Genomic DNA, 17,626 nt, shown 5'->3' with positions numbered 1-17,626 from the left:
CGTATGCATACATAAGAAATCGGTCAACAAAGTTGAGAGAAAAAAACGACTTACTTTAATTACAGTAGGTATGCATAATTCGGGTTTATGGTTCTTCAACAGTTCAAAACTTATTATTACTATATTTCAGATTTGGTAAGGCGACATGAACCTTAGAATTACTTTCCCTGCTAAACACGAGCAATATTTTATATCCACCGTTTAACCGTTTAATCAACTTCACAGAACAAAACTGTTCTCCATAAAACTATAGGCAATTAAGAACCCGCAATGTTTGTAGTCACATATTAGATAAGTGAGTTACATTAAAGGGCTATTCAATTATGTGCTAATTAGGCAGACTTCCATATACCAACGAGAAGTACATAAAGGGAAAAAAAACGAAGAAAGGGAAATAAAACAATCCTTCTATCAAATTAGGGAGAGGAGCAAGTGAGGGATGTATTAAACAACCAAGGAAATCAAGTTTACTCATTTAAAATATATAAACAAAGAATAATAATGAGAACACGTTGTAATATCATGGCGTATGACATATCACTGAATGGCTATTGAATATGTCTAACCAGTATACATCCCAGCCACTGCTAGACACGAACTGACCTACTTAGCGTCGGTTTCCATGGTTACGTTGTATGACAGTTACAACATTCCAGGTGTACACTATAGACGCGTGGCTCGTTTCTATTCTATTCATTATCTTTGACCCTGGCTAGTGTCATATATTATTATGCTAATTAGGCATTTACAGGAGTTCACAGGTGTGTAATCTGTACTGGTAACTTCTTTTACTTAAGAATAAATTGTTTGAATCAATCGTCTATGCAGAAAACTATTGTAGAAACAGAATAGGCATAATTTGTGTACTAAAACGGTGATGATGTTATCGGGTAGAAACATGGAATGGATTCGATGGGCTTTCTGAAAAAGATTATGTACGACGGGGAGGCGGGGAAGGGTGACGAATGGAGAGTGGTGGCGGTTACATGTCAGATGTATGTAGGGGAGTGGGGCAGAGGGAGCGAGTCTGAACTTACCGAGGAGCACACTGGGATTGGGGTAAAGTATTTGTTATATATATAGGGAATCAACATTCTGTGTTATATTTGTTTTTTATAGTCAGACCAAGCAAAACTCCCAAAGTGTGTTATTCCCAGTGATATTTTCTCCGCAGTTACAGTTATTCCTGGAATGGCGGTATTTCACTTATAACATATGTTAATCAGCTTTCTTTTCTCATGTATTTCATTTATGTGACTACTAAATAGTTTTCTCTTTTCTTTCGAGACTTGGGTGGTGGGGGGGGGGGGGAGGGTGAGCGTGTGTGACTTAACCATTTTTCCCCTTTTTTTAGTAACACGTCAGCTGTAAGTTGAAGATGTCACTGATTACTTTGTGAATTGTAAGGCCGGAAAGGAGACATTTTTACGAGGTTTGATCTGTGAGACCAAAGAAGGCGAGAGGAGGAGCGAGAGGAGGAGCGAGGAGGGGTTGGGGGGGGGGGGGGGGTTGGGGAAGGGGTGGGAGGGGGCCTGGAGGAATTAAATGACACTGAAATATAAAGGACCAAGCAGGGACGTAATATTATTACGACGAATATTAAAATATAAAACAGTTTTTGTTTAAAGTTATGAATTAAACAAAGCTGAAGCTCTCGGTAAATTTTTTAATTATAGTTTAAAATTATGTTAAAATATAGGCATAAATATTAATTTAGCTTTTTTGTATAACATTGTATTTCAAACTATAAAGAAGAAATTGATGTAGTTTTGAATGGATTAAAGATTTGTCTTTTCTGATATTTATGGCTATAAAAAAAGTTATAGTTAACTCAATTACAATTAATTATTTCCTTTTTGTTAACTTTCATTTTGTTTTAATTTTTAACTTATTTTGAGTAACCATATTTGAAATTTCGACTAAAACTGTTTTATTGGTTGCCTGTTTGGTGTATATTTCAGTTTAGCTATAGAGTATTATTATCTGATGACAATTTTGGGGAGATTAATATTAATAACGATTTTCAATCTCTTTCGTTGTGAAATTCTTAAATTAATGGAACATAATTAAAAATCATATATTTCAGAGATTTCAGTCAAAATTAACAGTTATTTCTTATAAAACCTTACTTAAGAATATTAATTTTACTCGCTAGAATTATTTAAATCCAACTACCTTGTGTATATATCTCTTATTTTATCCTAATAAACATTCCTGTAATTCTAAAACCTATTTAGTTAAATTTTAACATTAACATAAACAAAGAACATTTAAACAACCACCACCCATCCCTGCACCCCTCTATTACCAACGCCCTCTTAAAATATTCCCTATTTATCCATTATATTTTGTTTAATTAATCATAACATTCTACAAAATTCCTTCCACGATGACCTAATTGTTCAAATAAATCCAACTAAACTAATTTAAATCCAATCCTTGGCATTAAAATACAGCAGAGTTTACATTCTATATTGTTAGTTTAATATTGATAACTGTTATTAATTAAATTAATTCCCTGTTTAACTGTTATGATGATTCTAACATCTACACCGGAATACTTACCTCAGCTCCTCCAAGCTTGTACACTGTGAGGAGTAAGACAAGATGGCCGCCCACTCTTCATTAGTTAGTATCCTGTTGTCGTCAGTGATCACCAGCTTCTGGAGAGAACTCAGGATAGAGAGAGAGAGACCAGAGTCAAGGATAAGGTTCAGACCAGACTCATCAACTCTAGGAGAGCATAGGTATAGATCCACACAGGAGATAGGAATCTAGAATGAAAGAATATAGTTACTGATAAATAGAGTAGATAGAGATAAATAGATTGGATTTGGTTAGGGTTAGAATAATTATAATAATATAATAAATAATAAAAGTAACGAAATGAAAATAAGGGAAAGTAAAGCGATAAACTAAGACATTTAGGTCGTGTTTATTTGTAATAAGGAATAAATTTATGGAACGGAAAAAAGGGATTGATTTTAAGGGGAGACAAATATAAACAGGAATAATAAGAATTGATTAGAGAATAATAAAGTGGTAATGAAGGATTAAAGGGTTAGTTTTATTGTTTTACAATAAAAATTTAAATTACAGTTTTTTATAGCTGGTAAGGTTTAATAAAAGGAGAATGTGAGGCTACATATGTCTATTTATTAGTTAATAGGAAACAAATTCTATGACGGGTTGAGAATTTTATAAGAAATTGGTAAATAATAATGGAGATTATCTATCTTTTGAAGAAAAATATTGATCAAATTTATTTGTATTTTTATTTAGAACTTTCAGAAGGAAAATGTAATTTAATGTTATAGGATTCATGAAAAGGAAACTTCTACTCTAACTAATATCAGGTTTTGATAAAGTTTAAGGATATTTGGAAGAATTATATTTAAATCAATAGGTTGTTTCTAATAATTAAAATGCAATTTAGAGAAGCAGATGTATGGTAGATCAAGTTCACGGTTTCAAGAGAGAAGGTTGACGAGGCTTAAACTCAAAATTTAATATACAAATTATTTAATTATTGATCCAAATCCGACTATTATGCTTGAGTTATAATTATTTCTAATGAATACGATTTGTTTAAATGATGATGTCCATTTGTGTTTAGTTATTAAATTCATTTCTAAGTTACGGTTTAAGTTTGACATAACTTCCAGTGGATTTTTTTCGAAATGTAGCTTTGTTCTTTCTTTGTGTTTGTAGATATTCCTAAATTGGGTATTGCTTATGATCTTAACTTTCTAAACTTTATCGTTTCTTCCAATTAAATAGTACCATCCGCTTTTTACATTTTTTTTTTACAAATAATGTTGTTATCTGGAAACACTTCATATCCTTGAGGGTTTAATTATACTAATTAATTATTACTTTTAAGTTTAATCGGGTTGATTGGGTCTTCATTGAAATATCTTCTGTTACATGGAGTTCATCGGGTGTGAACAGTTAGCGGAACATTTAACGTTTGAGCTACGGCTCTGGCGAACTTCTGCTATTGAGAGTTGCAGCAGGGTAAAATAGGTGGCGCACTTTCAATTCAAAACTATTTTACTTTTTAAACATCATGTGGCCATAAGTCTGTTGGCTTGGAAATGACGTACAGTTTTTATAATTATGTGGGCAAAATTAAGACAAACCAGCTGTCAGTAGAACACCACGATCTAGTTGCTCCTGGAAAAACATGGACGAAAGATTCCTTTAATAACTATGTATTGCATTTGATTATTTTTAGACTTAATAGGAAAACTGTTTTATAGAGGCTCAAAGCTCTGGGCCCTATACAGTATTTAACAAAGGTATATTTCATATAAAGTGTCAGGTATATTGGCAGGAGTATGGTCATTCAACTAATCAGTTATTAAATAACATTATTTCAGTTAGCCTGCTCGGTAAAAAAGCTGCAGGTTTCTCACACAAGTGGCTCAAATGTCCGACCTGGTAGATTTAATAAGTTAGGTGATTAAAATGATAATTTTGGAATGTTATAGTTTGACTTGTATTAATGCGTATAAGGCTATGTTATGTACGATTAAAATCGAGTTGAACCATTTTCTGTGATTTAAATTTTTTTGAGGAATAACAAAGTTTCTAGAGTTTGTCTATTGATACATTTTGTTAGCTAGAATGAAGTAAATGTTAGGCATCAGTACACCTAGAATGTTAATCGCTGGTTTCATTCTTCGCTTAATTTAAGATCCCTAAAGAAAACTCAGTGTCTCGATTGTATTTTATTCAATTCCTTTATAGTTAAGATATGCTTTAACTTGGACTTTTCTGATATTCAGTCAGCAACTAGGCTAAGATCTCTATTATTTATGAGTTAGATTTGCTAAGCATGTCCTCTCGCTAAAAGTAGATAATTATAGTTTTTCGAAGGTGATGAGTGAGTTTTCTAACATAGCCTAACTTTATTACTACTAGTCTAGCTTATAGCCTATAACTAAGTTTGGCCTGGCCGCTTTCCCCCTCTAGCCTATGCCTCTATACCATACCGTCAACTTATCTCACTTATGAAATGAACGCTGTCTTAACTATTAACAGTGGTTCCTCTCCATTAAATAATCCATCTTATTAACCAACAAGTCAATGGTAACAAACAACTCCCAGTCTCCCACGAATATAATACGTACTCTGGAGCTCCACTAATGTAACACTAAAACATTCGTTGTCAGTGATATAGATACTAGATGTGAACAGGTATTCAATAGCATATACAGGTGTTTTCCAACTGTTCGCGGGTGATGTTTGAAATTTGTAACATACATTTTGGCGCCAATAGAAGTAAATGTACGAGAGATGTAACGTTATAAATACCCGGTGAAAACAGACAGTTTGAAAACTGACGTCGATTGGGTATGTAGTAAGGAAGGGGTCGAGGAAGTAAATAATACAACACAACCTATATCAATTAGATCAAGCTATCATTGACATTTCTACCTAAGCGGTAGGGTGTTAGTTCCCGTGCACCCCCTCCCCTCCCCCACCACCGGTTAAAATTTGGGCAAATAGCATTTCATGTACACATTCCCCCACCCTATTATCTGCTAGTGGATGCATAAACAAGCAATAAACACAAAAGTTTGAATACCGTCTGTTTCAAATGATTTAAAGAGTACATGTTTAATGAATAATAAAACCTACATGGAATAACATAAATTGAACAGCCTTGCTCCGTCCTACACATCTTGCAGACACATCGTGCAGACAAAACGTGTCTGTGTCAAGTTACATTTTTGTTTTTACATATATTCACTAAATCATCATGAAATTATCGGAATAAATGTAACTCAGGCGCGTATCCAGGATTTTCAAACCCGGGGGGCGCGAATTACTATCTAAGCGGAGCGCCACCATCGGTTGGCGCGCAGCGTACAAGAAAATTTCTTGTTTTGAAACCCCCCAGATCACCGGAAACGGCACTTTTCGGGCTTGAAATGACCAACCAGATGTACACCTTTTGCCTGAGAACCAAGTATTTCCTAATAGTTTTTTTTTTTCCATCCATAACCTTTTAGAAGATTGTCAACCCGGCACACATCATGTTCGACCTGATCGCATCTCCTGTGGGTCTTTGCTTTGTAGGTGATTCTACGTCCCGGCCCACAATACCCGTCAGCCCCACTTTTCAAGGTTTTAAGCCCCATATTTGTTCAGAATTTGAAAATTCACATTTCTCGTGAATAAACTCACTTCAAAACATAGCCATAATGTTGTACAAAATTTCATCTATGGACAACCAATATAGAAAAAACTTCCTTCAACCCCTAACAGACCGGTCAAAATTGCACGAGTAGAGGGAAGTGTGATGTAGAATGTTGGTCAGAAATTTTCGAAAATTCAGACACAGTTAATTTATTGATGTACAAATATTAAAACCTGTTATAACGGCTATTATAAAACTTGGTTGAAGGAAATGAAAAAATAGCAGATATTTCCGAAACCGAACACTACACACATAGGCGTAGGAGGCGCGGCGGCAGTGGCGGAGCTAGAGGTATTGGTCAGGAGTGGCGAGAATGGTCTGAAGGGGCGCTTTCGACACTATCTAAGCGGAGCGCCACCACTGGTTGGCGCGTAGCGTACAGAAAATTTTGAGTAAAGATACTCCCTAGATCGCCGGAAATGACCCTTTCCGGGTCTGGCTAATTTGCAGATAAACGAAGAATAAGGTGTCATCGCCAAATGACACCAACAAAATGTTACAAATGTCAATAAGTAGATGAGAGCGCAATAAAAAAGTCAAAAATCACGAATAAGTAAAAAGTGGTAAAGAGCTGAAAAAGGCGCCAGCAGTCCATTTGAGTCCGTCAGGGGGGGGGGGCATCCGCCCCCTGACCATATGGACGCTCCGCCACTGCGCGGCGGGGGTGCAGGCCCTAATTCGCCATTACTAATGTAAAAGAGAGTTTTGACATAATTGGACCTCCATGCTTTTTATACATCTACATGAGACATGTCGTTGTTTACATTAGCATCCCGCGGTATACTGCGCAATTTGAACGGACCGTACGGTACATGATGGCATGCGATGTAATAACCGATACTTGCTTATATGATATTGACAAGAACACGTTGAACGCGCGCTTCGCGCGCGAAAATTTTTGGTTATTTTTTCAGGCAAGTCGGACAGTTTTGAGGCTTTTCATCCTGGAACGCCATTTTCATGCTCACTGATATGATGTTATATCTGCTGTTTGCGTTACAAATTCGAACAGGCGCGTAGCGAGGAATTTGCCAAGGGAGAGGCGAAGCCTGTAGCCGTATATACGGCTCTGGCAAATTATCTAAGCGTAGCGCCACCATAGGTTGGCGCGAAGCGTACAAGCAAATTTTGGCCGAAAATGTCTCCCAGATCGCTGGAAATGACACTTCCCAGGCCTTGTTAGTTGCCTCTAAGCACTTTCTATTTTGAAATTACTTAGCGATATCATTTAAAAAATGCTGAATGGGGGGGGGCGTCATGTTCCCCGACGACACGGTCGAGTTCGAGACCAGCCACAGTTGGTTTCATAGCACAATTCTACACACGCGTTATGATAGACCATATATAGTATATATATAGATCATTAGTGAGAGAGGAAAATGGAAACGTCAAAAAATGGAGTTGTCGGTGTGAGGGGTAGGGTGAGTCACACTTTTACGAAATCATTGATCCGTCACTGGCTACCCTTCAGCGCTGTAATGATGTCACTGTTCTTCTTTCTCTTCCCGGTGTCTTCGCGTTTTGCTTTTACTCCCTCTTTTTCTCCTTTTTCTCTCTTTCTTCTTTTTCTTTTCCCTTCCTTTCTCTCCTCCTCCTCTTTTTTCCCCTCTTTTTTCCTTTTTTCTTCTCTTTTTTTCTCTTCTCTTTTTCTTACCCGGGGGGCGCGCGCCCCCAACGCCCCCCCTGGATACGCACCTGTAACTACACGACTTTTTTCATCCCTCCCCACCCAACCACCTTTGTAATTAATTCCATTCCATGTCAATGCTGGATTATTTAGCTAAATCTTTGCACCAGCAAAGAGAGTTTAAGGCAATCAAACAATGTTTTGTCTTTCACGTACCTCGTAATTGCTCAAATCAAAATACTATGTCGACATTTAACCAATAATTGTAATAGTCAATTCATGTAGCCCCCCCCCCCCTTTTTCTCCCGTTTTACTTATTACCATCCTCATCAAGAAAAGTTTATTTTTTGAGAAAAAATAGTTGAAATTTGCATAAGAAAGAAATCTTAATTTCGAGAAATGCAATGGCAATTTCGAGAGAAACGTACAAGTTTGAGATAAAACGCTAATATTTTTAGTTGAGAAGTCAACATTTCAATAGTTTAAATTTAAAACAAAAAGAAATCGACATTTTACACGAAGGGAATTAAAGAGGTCGAAATCAATCGAAGAGGTTCTAAATTTTAGAAAAAGTAGTTTAATGTTGAGAATTTCGGTTATATTACAGATTGCGATTTTAAGACAAATTTGATTTTCAAGAAAAGGGTTTCAATTTTGAAAAAGGGTTGAAATTCCCAGAAATATTCAAAACTTTCGGGATAAAATAATTAAAATTTTGATATGGAAATTTTGAAATTTTTCAGTGTTCCATGTGGGTCACAATAATGACAAAATGTGTATTGTTTACTTAATTGGGATGCCCCCCGACCCCCTCCCCAACCAATTCATTTTTTGCTCCCTTCCTACGCCAATCAAGTGATTTGTCACATGTCTACATAGATATGGGGAAGGGTGTAGAACATAAAGGAGGAGGTACATCTTGTGGCTAATTTGTGTATATTTCTGATTAAGTGCATGAGCGGTAAGTTTGCCTCTCCAATCCTGAAAATGGATCGACTCTCCTGTATGGTTTAGAACCCAGTAACGTGGGTTCACATTCCAAAATTCTCCCGATCAATTTAGGAAGGGGAACGAACATTTATGGTCAGACTATATGTGGATCCGAAAGTTTTGATGTTGTTGCTGTGGAGTAGTCGTTGAATGCAATTCCATGTACGGGGTTGTGGGAGTCCTCCGACTGAAACAATTCTGGGGCGTAGTTAGACTATAATTTTTGTCTAAACTTAAATTAAGGTTGTGCTAAAAAATTCTGATGGTCCAAATGTGGACCATTGAAAAACCTTGTTTTTAGAGAATCATTATTCGAGATAGGAATACACTAGAGAGCTTCCCATAGCTTTATTTTGCACATAAGACAGCCTGCATCAATAAACAAAATTTTTCCGAGGGGGTCACATGGTCTTTTTTTTTTTTTTTGTCTTCAAAGATTTGTTTACATTAAAAAAACCGGTCGTTTTGACCTTTTTTTTCAAAAAATTATTGAGAACAGTGAAAACTTTCAAGTCAACTGCCCCTATCTCATACAACTAGCTAAGACATACAAGGAATCAAATCAGGAGCCTCACAGGCATATGTAGAGGGATGGCTCTATATTTGGAGAAAATATGTCAAAAAATACATTTTTTCGGTCTAAATTAGGGCCAAAACACGGAACATATTCCGGAAGTATTTCTCCAGAATGCCTCACCCTACAGAGTAGATTTTTAGCTCTCCAGAAGCGCCACACTGAAACGCTGGGCTACATAGAAAACATTTAGCAATAGCGCCTCCACTTTGTGAGAAATCCATAGCAATTCAACTCGAGCATTTCTACGGTATAGAATTTCAGTCAGCCACAGTTGATATGCGTCGCGTCGTTAGGGTCAATGCAATCACTCACGTAATTGAAACGGTAACTATTTAGCACATATTATCATGGCTAAATACTTCTAAGAGGCGTTGGACCTTCTTTTTATGGGCAATTTGACCATCCAGCCGTTGGAGAAGAAGATTCTGACGATGAAATTCTGATACGGTAAGCCGCATAGTTGCACACTATGTATTGTGTATGTAGCGCAATTGGTATATATATAGACTTACCGTTACGCGTGGCTACCATTGTACAAGAATACATTTGTTTGTTTGGAGGGGGGAAAATCAGTCATATTCCTCACATTCAAACATCAAATTATATTTTACTTATGAAATAACATGTCTTGAACTCATCAAACTATCAAAAGTCCAGCAAATTTCATCAAAATAATTTCAAATGGGCAAAAAAAGTACATTGTTTGTATCATAACCTCATTTGCATATTTACATATCTAATTAGCTTAATTATAAAAAAAAAATTAAAAAAATTAAAACCTCATTTCAATACCTATCTGTCAATACTAGGGTCCCTATTGACAAAAATGAACAGATTTTAAGTAATTACAATGTGTAAATATTTTCCTCCAGGGGTCAATGATATGGGGGGGGGGGGGGACATGGTATGCAAGGAGTTAAGAACTGAACTGACCGATGTTAAAATCACTATTGTATAATTGCATAAAAAAAAAATCAGAAAATGCAGTCTTGCTCGCGTCCAGTTATTCTGTAAATAGCCGTTGGGTGGACATGTTGCCAAACCAGTATATTATTCCTATATACAATAATGCCTGACAAAGAGGTACACATTATTGCATGTTACCTTCATGTAGCCATGTAACTGATTTTAATGGCAGATGCATTGGTTATCTACTACTTGAAATCGGTTTGCAGGACTAGGAGAATGGGACCCCTTCTCAACCCCCATTTTAATATAGGATTTCAAGGGGGGGGGAGGAGAGCAAATCCCAACTGACTTAGGTAGGTCCTACACTATTATGGAAAGGCTAGAGAATTTAAAAATGGCGGAGGTGTGGTCGTTGGCTTGTTGAAGGCAAATCTCAGTAGCCCCGTCTCCTGAATTCTTTTTGAAAATTGATGTTAACTGGTGCACCCCGAGGCATAATTAGACCACCAATTAGGTCTTAAATTGGCTCCATACACCATGCAGTTTTACCTATGAACAATGTTTTTGTAAAGTCGTAAGGGGGGGGGAGGGGTGTACACTCGTAGCAGTGGCCTTCTTCTCAGCTGAATGTAACATTGCCCCCCTCCCACCCCTCCCCGACTTCTATCCAAGTGTATAATTTAGAAATTTTCTGATTAATGTTGAAATACCAAAATACTTTCATCTCGTCATTTCAAAAGTCTTTAGAAATGATAAAATATTGACTTCTTTTTGAGCTCGTAGTAAACAATATCCTGAAAAGTGCCAAACATGTCTAATTTTCATGCTGTCTTGGTGACACTTGTAGTGACGAAATACTATCACGATAGATTTCGCTAGGCGATAGTACGCGTTTTTCTTTGGAACTTACACTAGCCCCTTATCTTTGCTTTATTGGAATGGTCAAGACCATCAAAATATTTTCATTATTTGCATATTGCGTTTTTATTATATATTCAGTGCCGGACCCCTTTTATATTTGGACTTCGGAAGATCTGTTGTGAATAGTCAAGATGCCGTCCAAATTGTAATTTGGTGAGTTGCAGTGTAATAACTAAGTATTGTTTTGTCTTTTCCATAAGACTTATACGCTACGACCCATAACACGTATACACTTCAAGCGGCTATAGAAGATTCTATGAACGCAAAATTACCAGAAAATTATCGAGGTGCAAAATGATGAATTGACATTTCGCAGCATAATGTTGAAGACCTCACTCCTAGATACAAGGAATTTGCCATTTTGTTGTAAATTGCTATCAGTGGCGTAGCCAGGATTTTTTTCAGTGGGGGGGGGGGCGCTGGGGGGCTTGAACATTTTCTGGGGGGCTTGACCATTTTTTTGTTACTATCTAAGCGGAGCGCCACCATGAGTTGGCGCGCAGCGTACCGTAAATTTTTAGCTAAAAGGGCCTCCCAGATCGTTGGAAATGACACTTCCCAGGCCTTCTTAGGTGCTCTAAAGTTTTCTCAACATCCTTTATTTTGAGATCCCATGTTATGATATGGTCATCAAAGAGTTTAGTGAAATAGAAAAAAAAAACAATCTGGTAAGTTACTTTGAAATATCATGACAAATCTTTTGTGAGTTTGACACCGGCATTGACAGTTTTCGACAAATCTGAAAATTGCGTGTGGAAAATAAAGAAAGATTGACTGGGCTTTCAGCCAAGTAACATACTGAAATGACCGAACTAGATTGCGTCTAAAATATTATTTTGGTGATAGACTGATTGGCCGGCAGTGGCGGAGCTAGGGGTATTGGTCGGGGGGGGGCGAGAATGGCCTATAGGGGGGCTTTCGACACTATCTAAGCGGAGCGCCACCACAGGTTGGCGCGGAGCGTACAGATTTTTTTTGAGTAAAGATTTTCCCTAGATTGCCGGAAATGACTCTTTCCGGGCCTTGCTAATTGGAGGTAAACGAAGAATAAATATGTGTCATCGACATTTGTGACAAGTGGAAGTTTATATGGGTGTTGAAAGTACATGCGCTTCATCACAATCCCCGTGGTATCTTTGTAAGTGCTCATGTTTTCGAAAAAAATAGATCGAAAACCCCGTACAGTTCTTGGAAAGAGTTTCGTACAACAGAATTAAGTGCCGATAAATTAAATACCGCCGTACGTTAGAGCATTTTGTCAGTAAACTACACCAACAAAATGTGACAAATGTCAATAGGTAGATGAGAGTGAAATAAAAAAGTCAATAATCGCGAAGTAAAACATGCTTAAAAAGCTGAAAAGGGCGCCAGCAGTCCATTCGAGTCCGTCGGGGGGGGGGGGTAGTTCTCAATGATAGTGTTGCCTCCTTTCTTGAAAATTTGGTTGTTAGTGGTTTTATGAGCATCAGGGTACGTCCCAGAAGTGAAAACCAGATTGAAAATGTAACAGGGTATTGAGGCAATGACGCGAGCAATGATGTGAGAAACATGTGTATGATGTCAGCATTTTTTACCTATTAACATCTTCTTTGGCATTCAAGTACCTGGAGACCACCTTTCTATAAGGGTATAGTATTGCTCACTAGCTTGTTTGATCAGTTAATACGCACTGGTTACAAGATAATGATAGGCTGTTTGTATTAGTATTTATTTGCATGTTACCCTGTAGGGATTATGGATATTTAAAAAAAAGAGTGACAAAGGCAAAGTTTGCCCGAACAGTCGAACACACAGATTCAGTAGTAAACATTATGTGTTCTGTAGTCTTGTAGAGCAAGAATTATATTATTCGACGGTCGTTAACATGCGTTTTCAGTACAGTGCAACTACTGTAGACTTCTCGGCCTATGAGCTATGTCACGTCAGGTTTTCAGCAACTATAGCCTACTGCCGGTCCGCGGTCGAAGGGTCGTTCATGAGTGGTCATCATGGAGATTCGAGACCATTCAGACCAATGATATATTTTTTTTCGCATATGTAATTTTTTTTCGACACCCAAAATCCCAGTGGGGGGTGCGACTGGGGGGCGACGAGCTTTCATGGGGGGCTGTCGCCCCGACCAGGCGCGGCGGAACGGAAAAATTATTGGGGGGGCTAATGTGTGGAGACTATCTAAGCGGAGCGCCACCATCGGTTGGCGCGGAGCGTACAAGAAAATTTTGGGTTCTTTCAAACCCCCAGATGGCCGGAAACGGCACTTTCCGAGTGTTATATGCTGCGAATACCTAGCCCTAAAATATGGGTCTCAAGCCTGCAATTTCTCAGATTGCACGTAAAAGTCTGTAAAAACATTGTAATATGTATATTCGATGTTTTTTTTAAGAGAGTAGCTATTACTCGTAGTGTACTCGCAAAGATGTTTTTGAGTGTAGTAAGGGCAGTGGCGGAGCTAGAGTATTGGTCAGGGAGGGCAAGAATGGTCTGTAGGGGCGCTTTCGACACTATCTAAGCGGAGCGCCACCAAAGGTTGGCGTGGAGCGTACAGAAAATTTTTGAGTAAAGATACTCCCTAGATTGCAGGAAATGACCCTTTCCGGGCCTTGCTAATTTGCAGATAAACGGAGAATAAATAGGTGTCGTCGCCATTTTGTCGGAAAATTACACCAACAGAATATGACAAATGTCAATAGGTAGGCCTATATGAGAGCGCAATAAAATAGTCAAAAATCGCGAATAAGTAAAAAGGAGTGAAAAGCTGAAAAGGGCGCCAGCAGTCCATTTGAGTCCGTCAGGGGAGGGGGGGGGGCATCCGCCCCTGACTGTATATATGGACGCTCCGCCACTAAGTAAGGGGATGTTGGAGAACTGGCTGAAATGAGGCAAGTCATTGGCCTAAGACGAAGTTGTGTTACGCTTACCGGTACTCACACTCAATGCTTCCACTTTTCACGGGGCGTGAAGACGCGGTTGGGGTGACAATGTGGTCTATAGCCAGGGGACGGGCCGAGGGTCCCCCCAGCATTTACTAAAATTATTACACCTATAGAGTATACAGTACGTGTGCATCGGACAGATCGACAAGTATGCATTGAAAAATGGGCAGATGCACGTTTTGGAGCCTTGGTAAATATTGGGGGGGCTTATCATGCATTTGCCCCCTCAACTTTTTTATTGGGGGGGCTGAGCCCCCCCAAGCCCCCCGGTTCCGCCGCCACTGGCCCCGACGCCCCCCGTAGCTACGCCACTGATTGCTATTATTTGAATTGGAAGATTGATCATTTATCTGAAAAAGAGGGGTATTTCCCTCGTGGCCAATGAAACGACTTGAACAAGTCTCATCTTCAAAATCTAAACAAACCAACGACACAGTGTAAAGCAGCGTTTGAAGAACTGTTGTATGGTTGTACAACTTGTACTTCTCTGTTTGTTTAACGTGATTCCCTGAAGCTACAGTACTGGCTTACTAATATGAAGATATTGCAATATATTCCAGATGGTGATACTGAAAGAAACAGACTTAGTATATTGCAATTGTCAAAGAAGAAATGTATGTCGTGTTTTCCTTTCATATTGTTAGGCTATGTACCTACAAGGACAGGGACATCATAACGTTGAAGTTATGGCTTAGGTCTTCTTTAGTCATATAAGAAAAGTGCAGCCTAACGATGGCCTAGTCCAATGGTTTTAATGACAACATTCAAAAGTTCGCAATGCCAGCATAAAGCGTGTCCTAGGATCAGCACAATGTAGGACTAGCTGAAATATGGTGACGCTAGCCTGTTAGTTGGTTACAAGTTGAAGGAGAGGGTTTCCTCCCTCAGAATACTGATCACATTAGTTTATTGAGGAAGTGTTCTACATTTGCGAGATCATCCAACTACTGTATCTGAAAGGTTTTATTCAACAAAGTGGCTAAATATTCTTACGACTAGTTGTAACAATAATACCCTTTTGCGCATGCACAGTTGCTATTTTTACGACTAGGAGTACTTTTTTTACGACCAGGAGAAACAATAATTTCCGGTTAGGGTTAGGTTTAGGGTAAGGGTTGGATTGAGTGTTAGAGTGAGGGTTAGGGTTACCCCTACTACATTCGCAGTTGCTTTATTTACTTTTAATTCGCATGAATTCGCCGATGTCGTAAGAATAGTTTATAAATAATTGTTACGACTAGTCGTAAGAATAGCAACGGCCTTTATTCAAACTATGTAGTCATAAAAACCTACTCTTAAAGTACTCTGGAGTTGTTTCCTCTCCTGGTATATTGTAGATTTAAGTACTAACCTGCCAGTGAGTAAAGGTCAAATGAAGTGCAAGGTTTTCCAGAGATTGAGATTCAATATCCCATATCATATACAAACATTTTTGTAGTTTGTCACCCATAATACTGCAGTGCTTTAGACTTCCCTTGCTGGTCCAAGACAACCCATTATTGGAACATATCCAGAATTTCCAGGGTTTGTGCTGGTAATGCTCAGTTCCTATTGATGTATCTTTAGCTTCAATATCACAAATCAATTATATGCACTTTACATAATTTACTTACTAAAGGTGTAGGGGTCTTTTACAACTAACATGTAAAGTTGATTGCTCACAAAGACTGCTGTAGTGTCATGTTGCTATCTGAATGCAAAAGTTCCTAAGAACTTTCAAAAAGCTTCAGAAACCAAACACTAATCACTAACATAAAATGATCAATGATTGGATCAAAGTGGAACTGCTACCATGGGTTTTCTTTGTAAGTGAGTATACTTTTGTTTCTGAAGTCTAAAAATATCTGAATAACTAATTTGATTTCATGTTTAGTGTTTCACTTTTGATTTAGAAATCACTGAGGCTCAGTCTGACGGCTCCATGATGTAATAATTCAACGGTAGGAAGAAACCCTCTAGTAATTATGAAGACAGAGACTGTACTTGATAGAGGAGATCAGGACCTATGAACCTATCAAGCTTCTTCCAGTATCCTACACTTCTTGATGCACAGAGTTCCATAGGAATGGTAAGAATGAAGTAAATCTGGTTGTTGTGACTTGATTCACCAAACTGATGGCTAGCAAGCATGGTTAAGGAATTTAAATTTCCCTGCCACTCTTTATCAATATCATGTCGTGATAACATGTCTTCCTTGCATATTTGAGAGCTAACTACCATTTAACATAAACATATTCAAACATATACAGGCACTGGCATTAGGGTCGTGAGCACTTGGCCCCCCCCCCCCCTCCTCCATAGGCTCCACTTGGTCTGCAAAATCACTATCAGAGAACATTAAATATCTGAAAAGTGAAAATGCCTCAGCTAAAGTCCCCAGGGACTCCCACCAGGGTTTAGATTTATACATAGAAATTACATTTTTCTCTCTAACATGTATTTACATGCTTTATACTTACAGTAGTACAAGAGGACATGAAGTAGAAGAGATGTTACAGAGCTCTTCTGAAGCCCCCAGCACCCGGCCAGGGCTCAGCTATATATTCCACAGAGTAAAATCAGATTAAGTATTTCTATTACTGACATGTCCTCATGTGCTCAAAATGCAGATTCCAGAAACTACAGTATGTGAAAACACTGTACTGAAGATTTGGAGAGCTTTGCATTACCCTTGTAAGTCCAGCCACTATAAACACTATAAACACAATTGGAAATACTTCCTACTAATCTGAGAATGTACAGCTGTGAATAAAGAATTGTCACTTATGCTTGTTTAATTTTTAAACATTGCTGAGCCAGTCACTGCAGTTGGATTTAAGAAATCTAATTGGTCTCAAGACTGATCTTACTTCGGCGACTAAGTACGGTAGCTTAAGAAAATATATAAGTGTCCCCAAATTTCAAAATTTGGAATTTGCTTTCTCAATATTTGGAATTTTGATCTCAAGATTTTCACCTCAAAAGTCAAAATTTTGACTTTTTCATCTCTCAAAACTTTTAACTCAAAATTTTGAGGTTATAAGTGTCTTCATCTGCCAAATTTGTAGAAAGAACTAACCATATTGTATGGCTATTGACCAGCTGAACAGGGTACTTTATAAACCTTTGGTGATCTAAAATCTAGAAAGAGACCCCCCTTCCCCCCGAGAATGGTGTAACTAGGTCAATGTAGCCAATGCAGTCTCGAGGGCCTGGTACCATTAAATAAAGAAAAATAATATGAAAACACATCCACCAAAGCTGACACACTAAATTAGATACAATTACAGTATCTCCTAATGAGTGGAAATTCAAAAGACATTCTGTCCTCAATACGAAAGAGAGGTGCAAAATCTCACAAATTTCTCAGTCAAGCCCAAACCATGCATGGTTGGGTTCGTGTGAGGTTGGACTCTCCTTTGGGAGCTCATTTATATCACTGCACCACACCTTTATGTGCCACTTCCACTAAACAACGGACA

At 38.1% G+C, this 17,626-nt stretch overlaps 2 protein-coding genes and 1 long non-coding RNA gene across 17 annotated transcripts in view; 2 read left to right on the top strand and 1 right to left on the bottom strand.

Annotated features, from left to right (window-relative positions):
* The window catches only part of LOC139970082 (uncharacterized), an 892,672-nt gene that overhangs the window by 423,384 nt on the left and 451,662 nt on the right, over positions 1-17,626 (top strand). The window lies entirely within an intron of this gene.
* Positions 1-17,626, bottom strand: part of LOC139970055 (uncharacterized) — a 78,128-nt gene that overhangs the window by 29,599 nt on the left and 30,903 nt on the right. Inside the window, exon 4 of the mRNA XM_071975671.1 lies at positions 2,566-2,774. Within this exon, the coding sequence (XP_071831772.1) occupies positions 2,566-2,774 (209 nt within the window). The remainder of the gene's footprint in view (positions 1-2,565; positions 2,775-17,626) is intronic.
* On the top strand, positions 8,852-17,616 carry LOC139970127 (uncharacterized). Its single transcript, XR_011794032.1, has 3 exons — positions 8,852-9,849; positions 11,311-11,385; positions 16,058-17,616. It is a non-coding gene; the product is annotated as an uncharacterized lncRNA (long non-coding RNA).

This window comes from Apostichopus japonicus, chromosome 7, assembly GCF_037975245.1.
Source record: "Apostichopus japonicus isolate 1M-3 chromosome 7, ASM3797524v1, whole genome shotgun sequence".
Classification (NCBI taxonomy): Eukaryota; Metazoa; Echinodermata; class Holothuroidea; order Aspidochirotida; family Stichopodidae; genus Apostichopus; species Apostichopus japonicus.
The sequence above is the reverse complement of the archived record's forward strand: the minus strand, read 5'-3'. Positions and strand labels throughout refer to the sequence as shown.